Source organism: Danio aesculapii, chromosome 24 (assembly GCF_903798145.1).
Source record: "Danio aesculapii chromosome 24, fDanAes4.1, whole genome shotgun sequence".
Lineage (NCBI taxonomy): Eukaryota > Metazoa > Chordata > Actinopteri > Cypriniformes > Danionidae > Danio > Danio aesculapii.
In genome coordinates this window covers 31,120,291-31,136,746 of record NC_079458.1, presented here as the reverse complement: position 1 = coordinate 31,136,746, position 16,456 = coordinate 31,120,291, and the positions used below count along the sequence as shown (strand labels likewise).

At 37.6% G+C, this 16,456-nt stretch overlaps 1 protein-coding gene across 3 annotated transcripts; it reads left to right on the top strand.

Annotated features, from left to right (window-relative positions):
- The first annotated feature begins 770 nt into the window (after positions 1 to 770).
- pabpn1 (poly(A) binding protein, nuclear 1) lies at positions 771 to 15,628 on the top strand. Of its 3 annotated transcripts, none has more exons than XM_056450224.1 (7): positions 771 to 1,251; positions 2,583 to 2,691; positions 4,213 to 4,280; positions 4,422 to 4,528; positions 6,216 to 6,303; positions 7,525 to 7,676; positions 14,917 to 15,628. In XM_056450224.1, exons 1-7 carry the CDS (start codon positions 1,117 to 1,119, stop codon positions 15,098 to 15,100), a joined length of 843 nt encoding a protein of 280 aa, XP_056306199.1. In that variant the 5' UTR covers positions 771 to 1,116; the 3' UTR covers positions 15,101 to 15,628. The 3 variants fall into 3 exon arrangements, with proteins under 3 accessions (XP_056306199.1, XP_056306201.1, XP_056306202.1); XM_056450226.1 differs by having other exon boundaries at positions 773 to 1,251; positions 14,000 to 15,010; XM_056450227.1 differs by lacking the exon at positions 771 to 1,251 and adding an exon at positions 1,543 to 1,638.
- The last annotated feature ends 828 nt before the right edge of the window (positions 15,629 to 16,456 follow it).

The window sequence follows — 16,456 nt, the reverse complement described above, 5'->3', positions numbered from 1 at the left end:
CCTCAGGTTAAATTGTATTGAAGATATCTGGATTCCACATGTGTGATTATGTTGCCAGATCTCACTCGAAAATCACATTTAGTATAAATACTACATTTACAGATAAAAAAGCAAGTACATGCATAAGAATGCTAAAATACCTGATATTTAAAAAATGATAAAATTCTAGAAAAAAATGAATAGACAAAACTCAAGAGAAATGCAAGACCCATGGTGGGTTTTAATACTGTAAAAGGTTTTAATATGCATTTCCAATATTTAAAATGACAGTTCTCTCAAAAGTAATGTGATTCTACTCTAAAGATTATATCATCTGGAAAAGAAGACAAAATCCATGGTGTAATACAGTACTGTTTGCATATTCTAGAATTTGGGAGCAGTCTACACCTTTTTTCTGCTAAAATACAACGTTGTAATTTGCCTGGAAACTCTGGATTTGCCTTGAAAGTATTGTATTTCCTTCCCTTTAATTAATAATTACTCAAAATACTTTGTAACATGCAAATCCAAGTGTGTACTATTGTGCGGATTTGGCAACAACATTGCATAGTTAGTTATTATCCGGCGCAATCTAAAGGTAGTCTGTGAGCCGTGACTGACGCTGTTTTCATCCTATCACCGTCGCTGTTGTAAAGGCTAAAGCGGCTAGCGCAGTGAAATATCTCAAAAGAACACCAATGACAGCTCTCCATACATAAAGAGGGTGTGTCTAAAACGCAGAATCGTCCAATCACCTCTCGTGAGTTCGCCTGCAGTGCTCAGAATCCCCGCCCACGGCTTCCATTTCTGTTCTGGAGCACACGAGCGCTCGCGAAGAATACACATTTGCTTTTCTGAATTTGCCTTCTAATGTAAATAGAGTAGTAAGTGCGGCAGTCTGAGAGAGCGAACGGTGTTTGTGTTTTGATAAATAGTTTTGTTTATTCTGCTGGGGGACACGTTTGAGCGCCGGAAGAAGCAAGGCGGGTTTTTATTCCCCATTTTAACTTTAGTGAGCGGCGCTTTCCGCCGTTTTTTTATTCCCTCCCCTGCCCCTCTCTCTCTCTTGCTCCCCCCCGTGAGAGTCGCGGCCTGTAGTGCAGCCACGAGGCGCGTCGGACCACCGGGAATCAGGCGATGGCGGAGTTTGGTAACGGACTGGCAGAGGAGTCTCTGCTGGACTCAGACCCGGGTCACTCAGAACTTGAAGACCCAGGCGTTGGCGATGAAGAACCGGGATTAGACGAGGGGGAGGCCGCAATTGAAGATCCGGTGAGTGAAGGACCTACTATACTCCCTTTAATAACTACGTTTTCGTCTATTTCTATAACTTTAGCCAGCTAACCTCTGATGTAAAGTAAATCTACAAAAGCACGTAATCATATACATGCGAAACCGGTTTTGCCAGGTCAGTTTTTCCGCCATTGTGGCTCACGCTATGCAGTAGAATGGGTGAGTAACATGCGTGCTGTTGGCCGCCATGTTGGCGCAACATCGGTCTGGGTTCCTCTGCGCCAGATCTGTCGACCTAGCGGGGGAAAAAAAATCTTCATCGCAAAAATGCGAGACGGGAGATGTAAGAGACAGGGGCGAGGGTAGGACAGGCCGCCATTAGCCACACCAGTGTGGGTCCATCCGCAAAGAAGCAGACGGCTCACGGTAAACACGCCTCTTTTCTGATCAGTAATATTTGTGGAGTGCGAAAAGTAAGTCGCGTTGGAAACTGCGCGTGATTGTTGTTGGCTTCTGCGATGGAGTAAATCTGTATGCGACGTGTGTGACATGTTAAGAAGGCGAGAAATGGTTTTATTTTCAGTTTTCGCTTCGAGCTGGAGGGCAAACGTGCACTTGAATCGCTGTCATTGTATTCGATGTGCTTTCGTGATTAAATGCCGCTCGTGATGCATTGCATCATTTGTTGGTAATTTTGTGATTGGGATGGTGCATTAGGGCAGGGCTGCTGCATTTCTCTCCATGCACATTAACATTATTGAAGCTGGAGTAGGTCATGCATTTGCATGCCGACAGAAGTCTGCTTTATTTCATCATGCATTGGTGCTATTTTCAATCATCAGCCACTGTATAATATACCTTATCTTCTAATCGATGTTTACGCTAGATCATCCAAGATCTTGTTTTAACTGCATGAAAGGGGCACATCACATGCATGCTGTGTTACTTTAGGAGCGATCCGTAGCGACTCCCACTGCCCTGCAATGCAGCATTGCTGAAACTTGCGTGCGTGCGTGAACACACACCAAAAGTGTGCAACAATGCATGCACGGGTGGCATCATGTTTAGGGCGTCTTGCTGACTGGACACTAAATGTTGGTTTGAAAAAGCTCAGTGCATAATCACGTGTGAAAGTGCATGTGCTTGCTGTGTCCACCGCTGAAAATAATGAATGATTGTGCCTTGTGGGAAAGGAATCGCCTGTGCATGTCAAAATGGCTTTAGCAGGAGCACATGATATTGATGCAGGTATAGATCCAACGTGGCTGTCAACCGTTTGTTTAAATTACATAATCTAATTGTGCATAATAAAAAATATATATATTTATGATGGATAAATTGTATATTTCCACATTATTTTGTTTCTTCAGGAGCTGGAGGCAATTAAAGCCCGGGTGAGAGAGATGGAGGAGGAGGCAGAGAAACTGAAGGAGCTACAGAACGAGGTGGAGAAACAGATGAATCTCAGTCCTCCACCTGGTAAGTGAAGCTAAATGGATTAAGAGACAGAAGATTCTGACTAACTGAACACTGCAGAACAGACAGTGCTGATGAATAGGACCGCATTAGCGGCAGAAGAATGACTAGCATTGGACCGTTTGAGGTCAATCGAGATATGGCTTGAAACAGAATGTAACCTAGATTTTAGCAATAACCTAGTAGGCAGTGTGATTTCTAGGCTAAACCCCTGATATACTTGGTTTGAAGGTTTTTTTCATGCTGTTTTCTTACGTTTGGGATACAGTAGACTCGAAATCTTGATTGGTTTTAAAGTCATGGGAGACTATGGCCATAATGACAGATTTATTTAGACATTAATGCTAGATGGTTTAGTCAGAACACGAGACCACACAATTGCTGATTGTAGTAATAATTTAACAGTGTTAATTCTACACACAATCTCACAGAAACTCATGTGATTAACATGACTCTAAAAAAAAAAAAAGTAGGACAGTCGATGAGATTGCGGGTTTTTCTGGTGTGCTTGCTATTTTGATGCACCTAATTATTAGGGGATATTTTGTAAGAAAATGCTATACTTAATAATGCTATACAAGTTGATGATCTATGTCAGAATGCCTCATTTTTGACATTCTGACTTTTTTTGCCATATGAAAATGGTGGATATCTGGTAGGAGGATTTGTTTGACCTCATCTGTTTTCCTCTAAATTAGCAAATTTACTTTTATGCACAAAACTTAAGTATCCAAAAGACATTGAGTAAATCTCATTGCTGGTTTTTGTTTGTAAATTGAGGTGAAACCTCATTCATAAACCAAGCAGAGCTCACTGCACGAAGCGCAAGATTGACAATCTTAGGTTTTGTGTTGTATTCATAAAAAACTTAGTCAAGTGGAATGTTCTCTTACCAGTGGCAATGTTTAATCTTTTTTCTTTTTTTTTTTGCAAAAATAAATACACATTTGGCTGCAAATTAAATTTTATTAGAATCTGCTTCATTCTCCTTAAACTGAAGCTCCGCAACTCCCGTTAATTGGTGTTTTTCATAAGATGCCGTTTTTTGAATGTTTTATTCATGTGTACTGTCTTTGTGCTTTTAATACTTTTATTTTATTCAAAGCAATATTCACAGATGCTGATTTAGCCTTGAAAACATTGGATGATGGCATTGCATGTGTTGGATGAGATATATATATATATATATATATATATATATATATATATATATATATATATATATATATATATATATATATATCTGTGCGTGCGTGCGTGCGTGCGTGCGTGCGTGCGTGTGTGTGTGTGTGTGATCAATTCCTGATTCAATGCCATGTTTTTAATCAAAGACACCTAATCAGATTACTTCTGATGTGCTAAAACATTTGTTACACTAATTGTTTTTCAACAAGATCTGATTTCAAAATACTGAAACAAAAAAATTGTTTAGAATTTAGTTAATTTGTCACACACCAATGTGTATGATGGAGGAAATGCATTTGAAATTATTGATTGATTTATTAATTTATTTCCTTTTTACAGCTGGCCCTGTCATTATGTCCATTGAAGAGAAGATAGAAGCTGACGGGAGATCTATTTACGTTGGAAATGTATGGGCAATTATTCTCACACCTACTTGTTAATAATCTTTTCATACATTTAGGGCACTTTGTGATATTTTCCCCAGCCTTTAATAATGATTAAGTCACATGGTAGAACTGCTGGTGATTTAGGTTTGGTCTCTCTCACAGGTGGATTATGGTGCTACAGCTGAGGAGTTGGAGGCGCATTTCCATGGCTGTGGATCTGTAAACAGAGTCACCATCTTGTGTGATAAGTTTACAGGACATCCCAAAGGGTAATTCATGCACTCTCGTTCTTTTCTATCTCAACCTATCCAATAGTTAATAAAATTTCTTCTCTTCGCTGTGAATTTGCTCTGGATAAATACTGTATTTTTAGAAAATGCTTTGATCATTCAACTCAACCCCAAAACTAAATGTTACCCGCTGAAATAATAAACGGGTTCTTTTGAAGATTCTCTATATTACTGTTAAAGCATAACAAGGAACACATTATTAGATACAACTTAATTTTTTGAAAGCATTTTTCATTTCAGATTACTTTAAGCCTTAAACTTCTGCGTTAATTAAACTTTGAACCTCACAGCACATACCTTAGCTGTTGGTTGTGAGCATTTATACTTTGTGTTTTGTCCATGTTGCTCTCTGGTTCAGTAGGCAGATTGTTGACAGAACATCTCTGAAACAGTAGGCAGAGGGGCTTCTGTTCCTCTGTGTTCTCCACTCCTACTGTGCTGGGCCCCGCCCATACTTATCACAGATACCAATTCAACCAATCACATATCTTGCGCTCTGCATTGTTGTGATTTATGTAGTTACATTTTTTTGTGAGGTTTATGTCAGTGTATGACGAAGGATATGCCACTGTGTGAAGGCTACGCTGGGCCCTACAACAGGCACTCAATGAAGTTTAGAACTATAAATTGGCCTTAAAGTATTTTTGCACATCCACTCAGTATATGTACGGAGATTGTAGTCATTAATATGGCCTGGTGTTTGTGGTATGATGACAGCTGCCAAAACAGCCCTAACAGGAAGAATAAAGGAGTGCAAAATCACACCTTCAGATTTAAAGCCACTAATAAAAGGCTTTATTCTTAACAAATGGCAAGCAGAATGGCATCAGTGGTCAGAAAATAAACCTTTTTTAAATTTAGCAAGTAATAGGAAGAAAATCAAACATTTTGACATTATTAGACATGAGATTGTTTACATGATGCCGTAATGGACATACAAGACTCACTCATGGACATTTACATATAGAAGAAAACCCCCCAAAGTGTCAATATTGCAACAGAAACCAAACTTAAACATATACTTGTGAAATGCCCTATTTTTAATAAAAGTTTTTAGGCAAAAGTTTTTATCTGGAGAGATTTTAAATGAAATGTATTTTTTTAAATGTCAGTTTATCTAGAATTGTTACATTTTTATCAAAAGTAATGCTTAAACGGTTTTTAATTTTATCGAATATATTATTATTAAGTTTTATTTATTGCCGTTGATGTTTTATTATCATAGAAAACTGATATTTATAAAATGTGTTAAATTGGTTTGCCATGAAATAGCCAAAGAAGCAGATACGGCAATGCATTCAAAACTCTCTCTCTCTCTTATGTGCCATGATTTTGCACTATTTATATGTGGACCTGGGACTCAGAGGTGTGAAATTGTTCTCTTGCTTTGTACTATTCTGGAGCACAGCATTTTCAAGCTGTTCTCATTAATAATTTGTCAGCATTATCCTATTGAATGGGGTAACATTTGATGCAATGCTTTAATCACAGCAACTTTGTACATGGTGTTCTTTATTAATCTTTAAAAGTGAACTTTTTTATATATGCATCCATAAGTGCGTATTTGCTTCCAGTATGATTTATTAAACATTATTTTCAATTCAAACTTTCTTTTTTTATGATCTTGGCTGCCCTCACATTACCATTTGCTCTCTTCACATTTCAGGTTTGCTTATATAGAGTTTGCAGACAAGGAGTCTGTTAGGACAGCCATGGCACTAGATGAGTCCTTATTCAGAGGAAGGCAGATTAAGGTGAGATGAAGCATCACATTTTTACTAAGACTGCATTTTATGTGATGGTTTACTATAAAAAAAATGAAATGGGTTTTTCTTTTGCAATTCTGAAAATTATTCATATTCATAGCCATTGATGCTGGTCTGCAAAAATGAAACTGTTATGCTCGTCTCTTTGTAATGGATCACTGTGCATCTGCACACATTTGATTATATAGTTAGCCGGTCTTCGCTTGTAGACAAAAAAAACTAAAACGTTTTTGTTGTATACATGGAAGTGGTGGCATTTTCTAGTTTCTTGTTCTTTGAAACCCATTTTCAAGTCAACAAAACATTGTCTTGAATGAAATAAATGCGTTTTTTTTAGGTTTAGTCGAATAAACATTCAACTAACACAATTTGAAACGCGTTTCAGCACACACAATCCAGGACACGCAGTCTAGGCAGGGGCGAACCATATATCATTACAATGGATGTTAATCTTATTAACATCTTCTCGTACCTCGTCATCAATATATTTTTATATGTATTGTTAATAAACGGTGTACACAATAGACAATAGTGTATGCTATTTCACAGTTATGGTGATGAGACTGGGGAATGGGGAACGTTGTTTCCGATCGCAATTCACTATAATTGAGTGAACATTTTTCTATCAGTCATTATTTATCTGGCGGAGTCAGTATAGCAGATACTTATTTGCTGGCCTTGCTGAAACATTTTACATATATTTTATATATATACACATTAATATGTATAGTTTATATATCTTTATATGTAATACAAATCTTTTTAGATTTTGAATAAATGTATAAAACTAAATATTTTACTCCAAAGATTGAATAGTATTTATTTGCTTAATTAGATAATAATCATTATACAATGCAATAATGAAATGATTACTGAAATGGGGAAACCCTAAACCATTCAGTCATGGATGGTCTGGATTGCCATATTTGTGAAATACAGTGGGTGGCGATATTGCTCCTAAGGAGTTAATCTTTAAGGAAAAATAGAAGACTGATTCTGCATTAACCATATTTGGTTCGCCCCTGCCTAGATCGTGTGTCCTGGATTGTGTGTGTGGGTCTGCAGCTGGATATATCTCGACACAATAGTCAAGACCATTTATAAAAATCTATTATTTCCTTTTGAATCAATTTTGCAAACAGAAAATATAACTTGCATGCATTCAGTAGTGTATCTTTTCCATTCACTTTCCATTCACCAAACTTCCAGGTTGGGGCCAAGAGAACAAATCGTCCTGGCATTAGCACCACAGACCGCGGTTTCCCTCGGGCCCGCTTCCGCTCACGGGGAGGAAACTTCTCATCCCGGGCGCGTTACTACAGTGGCTACACACCCCCCAGAGGCAGAGGACGGGCCTTCAGGTGAGCTTCATGCCAGCCTGCACGCTTGACTGACTGACACACAGGCTCCATCCTGACAGAGAGTGCTGCTGCTGTCAAAGTGTGTGCATCAGGGATGATCTAAAATAAATTCATTAATTGTGAACTTTTTAAAGTATTACTGATTTTTCTTTCTTATTTATCCATCCCTTTGTGTCCTATAAAACATTTCAAATGCAAATTAACTTAAATACATTAACAAAAAAGGTTGATTTCATAACTGCATGCAGTTTCTTGAAATCTTTCATAACTACTGGTTTTTTGTTAGTTTTTTTTTCTTCTGTCATGTGTTTGTTTGCTTTTTTGCGGTTTGTTGTTACTTTAAAAGTGTTCTGTGCTGCTCTGAAAATGTAACTGCCTCCTGTACCTATGCATGCTGCTGTTTTATTCTTTTCTTTGTGTGTGTGTGTGCGTGCGTGCGTGAGAGAGAGAGGAGAGAAGGAACTGCACCACTTTTTTCCCTTTTTTTTTTTGTAGTCTGCACTCTCTGTACACAACAAACCTGTGTGTCGTCATTTTAAAAAAAAAAAGGATAACTGAGGAATCACAAAAACTATTAAACGCACACATGCAAATTCATCGTCATCATCCCTGTCCATTTTCCTCTTGCAGTGTAAGATTCTGAGCATTGAATGATTCTTCACACGCACCAGAGATTTGCTAGTTGTTAACCTAGTGCACAATGTGAAGATAATTTTCAGAATTGTGTTGCTAGATGCCAAAAGATATCCTGTTAGGCCCTCTGAAGTAATTTAGCATTCAGAAGCTTTACCCTTGGCTTTTAAATGGACTCAATATAAGAAATATCTGCAATTATTCTTTCTGTGACAATAGCAAAGAATTATTTAATGATTGTCAATAACGTAGTGTGCTAATTACACGTGAAATAAAAGCTATCTTTCCATGTTAAAAGCAGTTCTTGGCCTAACCATCAGAGACTGTGACGTGTGTTTTTATTTCTGCGTTGTCACAGCTGAAAACAGCATAAACCATCATGATGATCATCACCTCAGGTGCTGTTTATGTACTTTCAGTAAAATGCTGCTAATGTGAGTTTGAAGAGCATTTCATGTGACATTGTCATACTGAAAGCGAAAGCAGATAGTTTATCTCAGATCTTGAAATTAAAATGACTGACTCAAACCAACAAATCTCAGTCACTGAGCATGTGATTTTTATAATGGTAAAGAGGTTTAGGATTGCAGTGCTATATTCTGCGCTTCTGATTGGCTCTGGTATTTGAGTTTTTATTGTCACGTCTGGTGTGGACAGCCAAATTGCATGTTGCTGAAGTCTTGTCGTGTAGTTTAGGACCCGGCGTATTACACACTGGGGCAAAAGGAAATTTAACAATTTAACCCAACTGATGGGATGGTTTTAGCCAAATTTAGGTTGGACATTATTCAATAAATTTACATTTTAAGAGTATCCCAACAATAAATGAAACCACAAAAATTAGAGGGTCCATTAAACGGCATAACATATTTTCTCTAATATGATGATGGTTAATAAAAGCCCCTCTCAGACAGTCCTTAAAGTAGGGCAACGTCAACACACTTAGATTCCCATTGTTGCACATTTCTGCGCTGTGATTGGCTCTAAGATCAATATAGAGTAAAAAAAAAAAAAAAAGGTTCAGAGCTTATTGTTATTGATATAAACTTTAGCACGATTCGATGTAATAACGTTTATCGGCCCAGCCCTAGTATCTTATCTAATTAAATATCGCATTTTAAGTACTTCATTTGTAAGTGCAAGTGCTGATGAGTTGCAGAGCTTGTGGGAACATTAATATTGCAATGATCAAAGAATTTCTCAGCATCTTCTCACTTGTCATTTCAAAAGAGATTTTAACATTGTTAAAGAGAGCGCAGCACATTTATGTAAACAGTAGTCAAAGTCCTTCACATTGGTGGTGTTTTAAGAGCTGGTAGTGTGAATGAATTTATGAATCAGAATCTTGTACGTACATCAGTTTATTTTGGAAACTTTTGTACATCCACTGCCACACTTTGGCTTTTATTGTTCGAGTAGAGCTGGGGTAATAATTTTCAAATTGAGGTTTTATCTCAAACACCAAAAGCTGACATAGTGGGGTCAACGTACTGTCAAACAAGATCAATTATGTAGGTCAATTATTTAGTAGGTGTGTAACGGTACACAAAATAATAGTTCGGTATATTTTAAAGTCACTGTTCAACACGTTTTTGGTTCAGCAGGGGAAAAAATAAATCCGCTTCTTTCTTGGCTTTATGAAATTGTGGTTTATTATAATTGTGGATCTGACTTTGAATGCAGCTATGATTATATTTCTAATAAAAGCTAATTTAGTGCAAATATTTAGGGAAGTGCCCTTTATCTAGTGGTTGTTGTTTGGCTTGAGGTAAATGTAATGCTGTGACAATAGGTCTCATGCAAATGCACAATTGTTTTGATAATACAGTACAATTAAAGGTCCAATTATATAAAAATATATTTTCTATGTATCATTAGAGATCTGATTTATCCTTGAATAAATGGTGATTATTGCCATGGTGTGGCTTAAATACACTCAAACCTTAAAGCATCTGTCTTCACCAAGCCCACAGATATGTTTGCTGAGAGTGACGGGCGGCTGTTCAGTCTCTTAGGTTGCCCAGAGAAAATCCTTATTGGTTTATGCAACTTTTTTTAAATGGCACGTTTTTCTGACCTCCACATTTGACAACAAAACCTTGTTTATTATTTTAAAGTCATTTTTCTTTTGTTTCTGTGCCATAATTCTCTGGATGAGTACTCGTTTTGCAAAAAGCCATTATATGGTGATGGTTTGTGCGTGTATTATGCAAATTGCCAACCTTGTGCATGTGGGTGCTCAAGACTCCAAATTCAAGAACAAGCTCATGTGCATACATGCGTGTTGAGAATTAGGCAGAGTGTTTTCTTGAAGTTTGAATGTGCTGTAAATATGATAAAAATATGTAATTATTAGTGACTAAGACCCTTTGTTTGTAAACTGTTTTATTCGCATCTTTCCTTGATTGAGACGCTGATTGAGCCATTACAGACACTTGAGTTGTTCAGTAAAGTTTTTGTGCTCTAACTAGTAGTGAAAAGCAAGGAATTATTATATACACTTTAGCTTAGTTGTGAATTCTACACAGCAATTGTCATGCCACATCAAAAAGCACAAACAAGCATTTAGTCTCTTGAATTCTAAAAACATGTAAATAATAATAATAAGATAAGACTATAGAAGCTAAAAAAAGCTTCTTGTCATTGTTAGATGTTGTATATAATACCTAGCTTTCATCTAAAATTGTTGACAATTTCTCGGAATTTAAAGTCAACGTTGATTTTAAAGTTAAGATCTATGTAAAACACAAGCTTTCAAATTCAGCTTTCTTCATACTAAAATGTAGGGCTGCACGATTTTGGCTAAAATGAGAATCACAAATTTTTTATTTTTTTTTTGCTTAAGATCAGTATTTTCTCATGATTCTGTTGATGTAAAATAAAGGTTAATATGAGTAATATGACTATTATTGCTGTTCTCAAACATATGGTAAAACAACTTATAATTTTAGGCCTTTGTGTAGCTCTACTGTTGGTTAAAATGCAAAATTTTGAAAATACTTGAAATAGTGGACTTTGTCCTTTATTTTTTTTTTATTTTTTTATTTATTATTATTTTTTTTTAAATGGTGTTTTTTTTTTTTTTTTTTTTTTTTTTTTTTTTTTTTTTTTTTTTTTACTTTTTTTTTTTTATTATTTCTCTTTGCTATTTGGGCTTATTAGACCCTAATTAGAACAAAAACCTAAGTATCATTTTGATCTTTTGATATGATGTACTTTTAGAGAAAAAGTATGTCCAAATATGTGGTCTCGTGGTCCGAATTTACAAAAAACACTTTTTCCTGAATGTTTTTTATGCATATTTAACATAGAATTTTTTTTTTACTTGCTTTGAATATCAGAGAGTAAAAACAATTTTTTTCTCATTTTGGACAATTTCATATGCTGCAAAACAGTTGCGGGATGACACTATAGCTGCATCTCAAATGGCACACTATACACCATGCACTTATGCACTATGTACTTATGCACTTACACACTCAACAGCATAGTATATGTATGGAGTGTTGTCCCAAATGGAACACTAAAGTTTTTTTACTAAGCGGAAATTCAGACCGTTTCCCTGATGATGTTTGACGGTTGCCAAATCAGTGAAATAAATTATTATTGACCACACTATCAAATAATACCTGCCATGAGTATAACCACATCGGGAGGCGCTATAATCACTGTCTTCCAAAATAAATACAGTTATCCAACATGTGCGCCCGATAGCTCCCCCCCTTCTGCTACGTGAGTAAAACTGCAGTCGTTGAGTGCGTGAAGTGTCCTCCATTACACACTTCATCTTACCGGCTGAATGAGTGCATCATCCGGATAATTAAAGTGCTCTTATTATTTTTAGAGCTTTCAGTGTGAACGCACTACTTACACTATTATTACCACAAAATGGCGTAGAGTATAAGTATGCGATTTGGGACGCAGCTTATGTCTGTAACAAAATATAAAACATTCAAAGTATTTTAAATAGCCACTTAGAGCTAATATGTGCTGTCCACATATGTAGGCACTCAAGCCCTAGGAGGTTATTGCACAGTAAAGGGATTACATCACAGTACAACTATTGAAAATTCTCAAGTTGAATTATTATGCTTCAGATATACTTACAATCTGTCGTTGACAACATTATTAGACCATGTTTTCACTGGTAAAATGAGACATTTGTCATTATCAGATTCCCTCCTGCGTTATATTCAACATTATATAAGCTAGAGTAGTTATACTGACAGTCAAACATTTATTTTCATGCACAACACCTTGTTCACTATGCAAGAAAAAAAAACATCAAATGCTTGTCGTAATCATAACTCAATGCAATATGATAATTTAAATGATGTGCACGCTTTTAGTTTCACTTTCAATGCCGAGTGCGCTCGTGTCATGGCTGCCGTCACTGAGGAAAAAACATACATGCAAACCATACTTCCTACGTGGCTCCCAAACGATCGCTCTGTGCAGCAAACTGAACGTTATTTACAATTTTATAACCTGTTATTCACAGCCTATGCAGGTTCTGTTCACACATCATTCATGGTCAAGTGTGCGTCTTCTCTGTAGTAAACAAACAGCGCTTCAGCTCACATATTATTTGCGGCTGCGAGTACGTCATTACATTAAGAAAGAAATGACATTTTTCGATAGATTTATACCTTTATAAATGCAGTATGTGGCCCTTTCAACAGTCTCTGGAGGTGTCCATGTTTCTGAGCAACATATGTAAAACTATATGAAGACATGTGCGACCTCCTTTATGCTTCTCCCAAACTTGACAAAATAATTGGCTGAATTGTAGAGATGCTGGATTAAGATTGTGTGGGGGTAGAATCGAGGACATGATGTTGTTTTCGATTAATCGTGCAGCCCTACTAAAATGTCTACTAGAATAAAATTAGTTCAATTAAATGTACCGTTACACCCTTAGTATGTAGCTTTGTCAAGCTCGGCTCTGAATAACTGAAAGGCAAGTGTGTGTTTAACCTCAGGCAAGTTTTTTTTTTTTTTTTTTTTTTTACTGCATTTTCACCCCCTCGCATGAATAACAATGTGTTCACTTCCAGAATGGAGGGTTCATTCCTGCAGCCTGATATTGACTGTTTTAGTATCCAACCGAAAACGCAGTGCCATAAAGTGCACAAGCTGTTCCTGGAGGGGCTTTTGTGTGAATGACGAGCGTCTCTTGCTGCCTGAATGAATGGATGTCTATGCATTTATTGATGTGTATATATGTGTGTGTGTGTGCGTGCTCTGTGGCCCAGTCTATCTGTGGAGAGCTGTGTGTTTGCGTGCATGTGTTTTTGAGGGTTCATGTCCCAGGATCTCTCCCTTTACAGAGACCACAGGAGCCGGCCCGTTCAGAGAGAGAGAAAGAGGGAGAGCGTGTTTTCACTTTCCCCTACACTGGACACTTAAAGCCTGATCTAACTTATCACACACACTTATACATTCTGCTGTTGGAGAATCTTCCTCAGCTTCCCTTTATAGTCGATTTATTGATACATGGTTGCATCGGTCACTATCAGAGGGGTCAATTTTTGGAATTATGTGTATACCTGAAACTTGAGTGCCCTAAGGCCCTTTTAGCGACACACAGACACTCACTCATACCCCAATCAAAACTGAATTGGTGTCCATCTTCTTAAACCAACCACAAAAAAAAAAGAACTCACCCTCTTTTTCTCTCTCTTTTCCAGGGGCCGAGGGCGAACAACATCGTGGTACTCCCCTTACTAATACCTCCCCCACCCCCCCTATGAAATCCCCCCCTTACTATCATCCCGTACCCCTCTATAGAAAAGAAAAAAAGATCCCTCTCAAAAAAGGAAGGAAAAAAAGAAGAAAAAAAAAGACAAAAAAAAAGAAAAAAAAGAGAGCATCTCCTGGAAAGACAGACTGACTGGCCGCAGTGTGCGATTGTGTGTGCGCGTGCGTGTGAGGAGGTGTTGCGATCGCCCTGGTAAGGTACAATATGGCCGTCTGGGAGATTTGGTGGCATTTGTTTCAATTTGAGAAAGTGATGTAATCTCAGGCTGCAGATGTGTGTCCTTTTTGTCTGGCTGTGATTTTTCTCTCACCAAACAGCCCCTCTTTATGTTTGCACTCGAAGGCAAACAGAAAAAAAAATGTTAACTTTTTGTTTGTTTTTCTTTTAATTATTGTAACGTGAACATGTGAACGATTTAATAGCAAGAATGTTGTTGTTTTCACCAAGTTGTGCTATTTGAAGAACACATTTTCTATTGTCTATGCTCTCTGGAACCCCTTTTCCCCCCTTCCTCCCAGCGCTGGTTTCTTTTCCTGTTCATCCCTCACTCGGATTTGACCTCCTTCACCTGCGTTACGCGGTTTAGAGTTCGGCTTTGTTGATAAGCTTTTCTTTTAATAATGTTTCACTGTTCTCATCTTCCACATCATACGACTATTGTAAGATGGCATGGCCTGAACTCCTAGATCTTTTCTGTTCTTCATTTTGATTTTCTTTCGTCTCATGCTGCCATACTCCATTCCCGCCCATCAGTGTTTTTCCCCTGTTCCCCTGTCTCCCCCCCCCCTTCTCTCTCTGTCTCTCTTGCTCTCTCTCTGTATATTAGACCACTTCTTGTCGTTTCAGGTTTCAGGACCAGTGGAGGCTGACAACCCCTCCTCCGGTGGCCGCGGCGCCCCCTACCGTCTCGGCGGCGTCTCTGTCTCTTTCTGCTCCCGCTATGCACACTCACCCCATCCTCTCGGTGTGGGGGGGGCGGGGGAGGGGGCCAGGGCGACCACCGGCCCACAGCGGGAGGCATTTATTATAATAACAAGCGCTGAGCTTTACCGCCATCAATATACTGAGATGCACCAGGCCCATGTTAAACACACGCACACACACACACACTTGCATACAGACAGACAGACAGATCGCATACACCGCACACATTCACCACACAAGTTTATATATCGTGAAGGCAGAGCCATGGTAGAGCAGCAGCTGCTTGAATTGCGAGTGAAATGAGAGAGGCAGGACCAGACAGGGGTTTTTGGAAGGGGAGGCCTCCTCTGGGGCCTTGTCTTTCTCAGTGCACAGTGCAGTTAGGGCACGATGGAGCACTGACGCGTGGGCTGCAGGTATCGGTTACTTAAAGGAGGGCTTCGGAGCTTTTATTTCGGGCGGGGGGAGGGGATTTGTGTGCAGGAGGGTTTTCTCGTTTCTGTTTGTTTATTTTTCTTTTTCAGATGGGGGAGTGGGTGTGGACGAAAAGAGAAAAGATGTTTTCCTTTTTTATTTTATTTTTAACCCATGAGTCTGTAATTAGAAAAAAATAAAAGACATTGTGTAAAAAGTACTGAAAGTGGTCGGTCTTTTCTTTCTTTGTGCACAGTTTTTGATTCATTATAAAAGCTAATGCAATAGTCAAAAGTCATGGTGGTCCTGTTAGTTTTCAAAAGGATTCGTTTGTCACACACCTGTTGCAGTTGCTTTTCAGTTATTTAAAAAAATGGAAATCCATAAATGGTAATGTCCATAGAATACATTTTTCCTAATATGAAAGTCAATGGTTACAGGGTTTTGATGTTTTAGCAAAAAAGTCAACTCAAAGTTATGGAACCTTTTGAGAGTTAGTAAATTGTCATGTTTGGGGGAACTATCCTAAATTAAAAACCTACTTCCACTCTGGTTGTTCCAAACCGATGAGTTTCTTGCAAGGTTCCCATGGATCATGGAATTTCTGGAATATGCAAATTTAGGTTTATTGCAGACATTGGAAGTCAGGTTTTTATTTAAAACTGTGTATGTATGTGTATATATAAATCCAGTGCTCAGCATATTTAAGTACTCCCCCTCACAAATCTTTTAAATTCATATTTTTAATAGGAAGCTTTACAATAATATATTTGTGCTCATACATGTGTCAGTATTCAAGCCAAATCTGGAGCTCATCTAATAAAATAACTCACGATAACGGTCCAAAAACTAGTACACCCAAATGTATATGTTATAGAAAAAGATTAAACACATTTAAAAAAAGAGGATCTTTATTTATTTTTATTTTTTTTAGGAGGTTGTAATTTTTTTTGTTGCTTGCAATATATTCTTTGAATTTAATTCAATTTCTAAATATATTGGTGACTAAAATATTTTAATAAATATCTGTTTAATAAATCTGTTTTGT

Coding starts and splice junctions, on each gene's coding strand:
- pabpn1 (XM_056450224.1), top strand. CDS start 1,117: ATGGCGGAGTTTGGTAACGGACTGGCAGAGGAGTCTCTGCTGGACTCA. Junction 2,692..4,212: donor GAATCTCAGTCCTCCACCTG/GTAAGTGAAGCT, acceptor TCCTTTTTACAG/CTGGCCCTGTCATTATGTCC. Junction 6,304..7,524: donor TCAGAGGAAGGCAGATTAAG/GTGAGATGAAGC, acceptor CCAAACTTCCAG/GTTGGGGCCAAGAGAACAAA.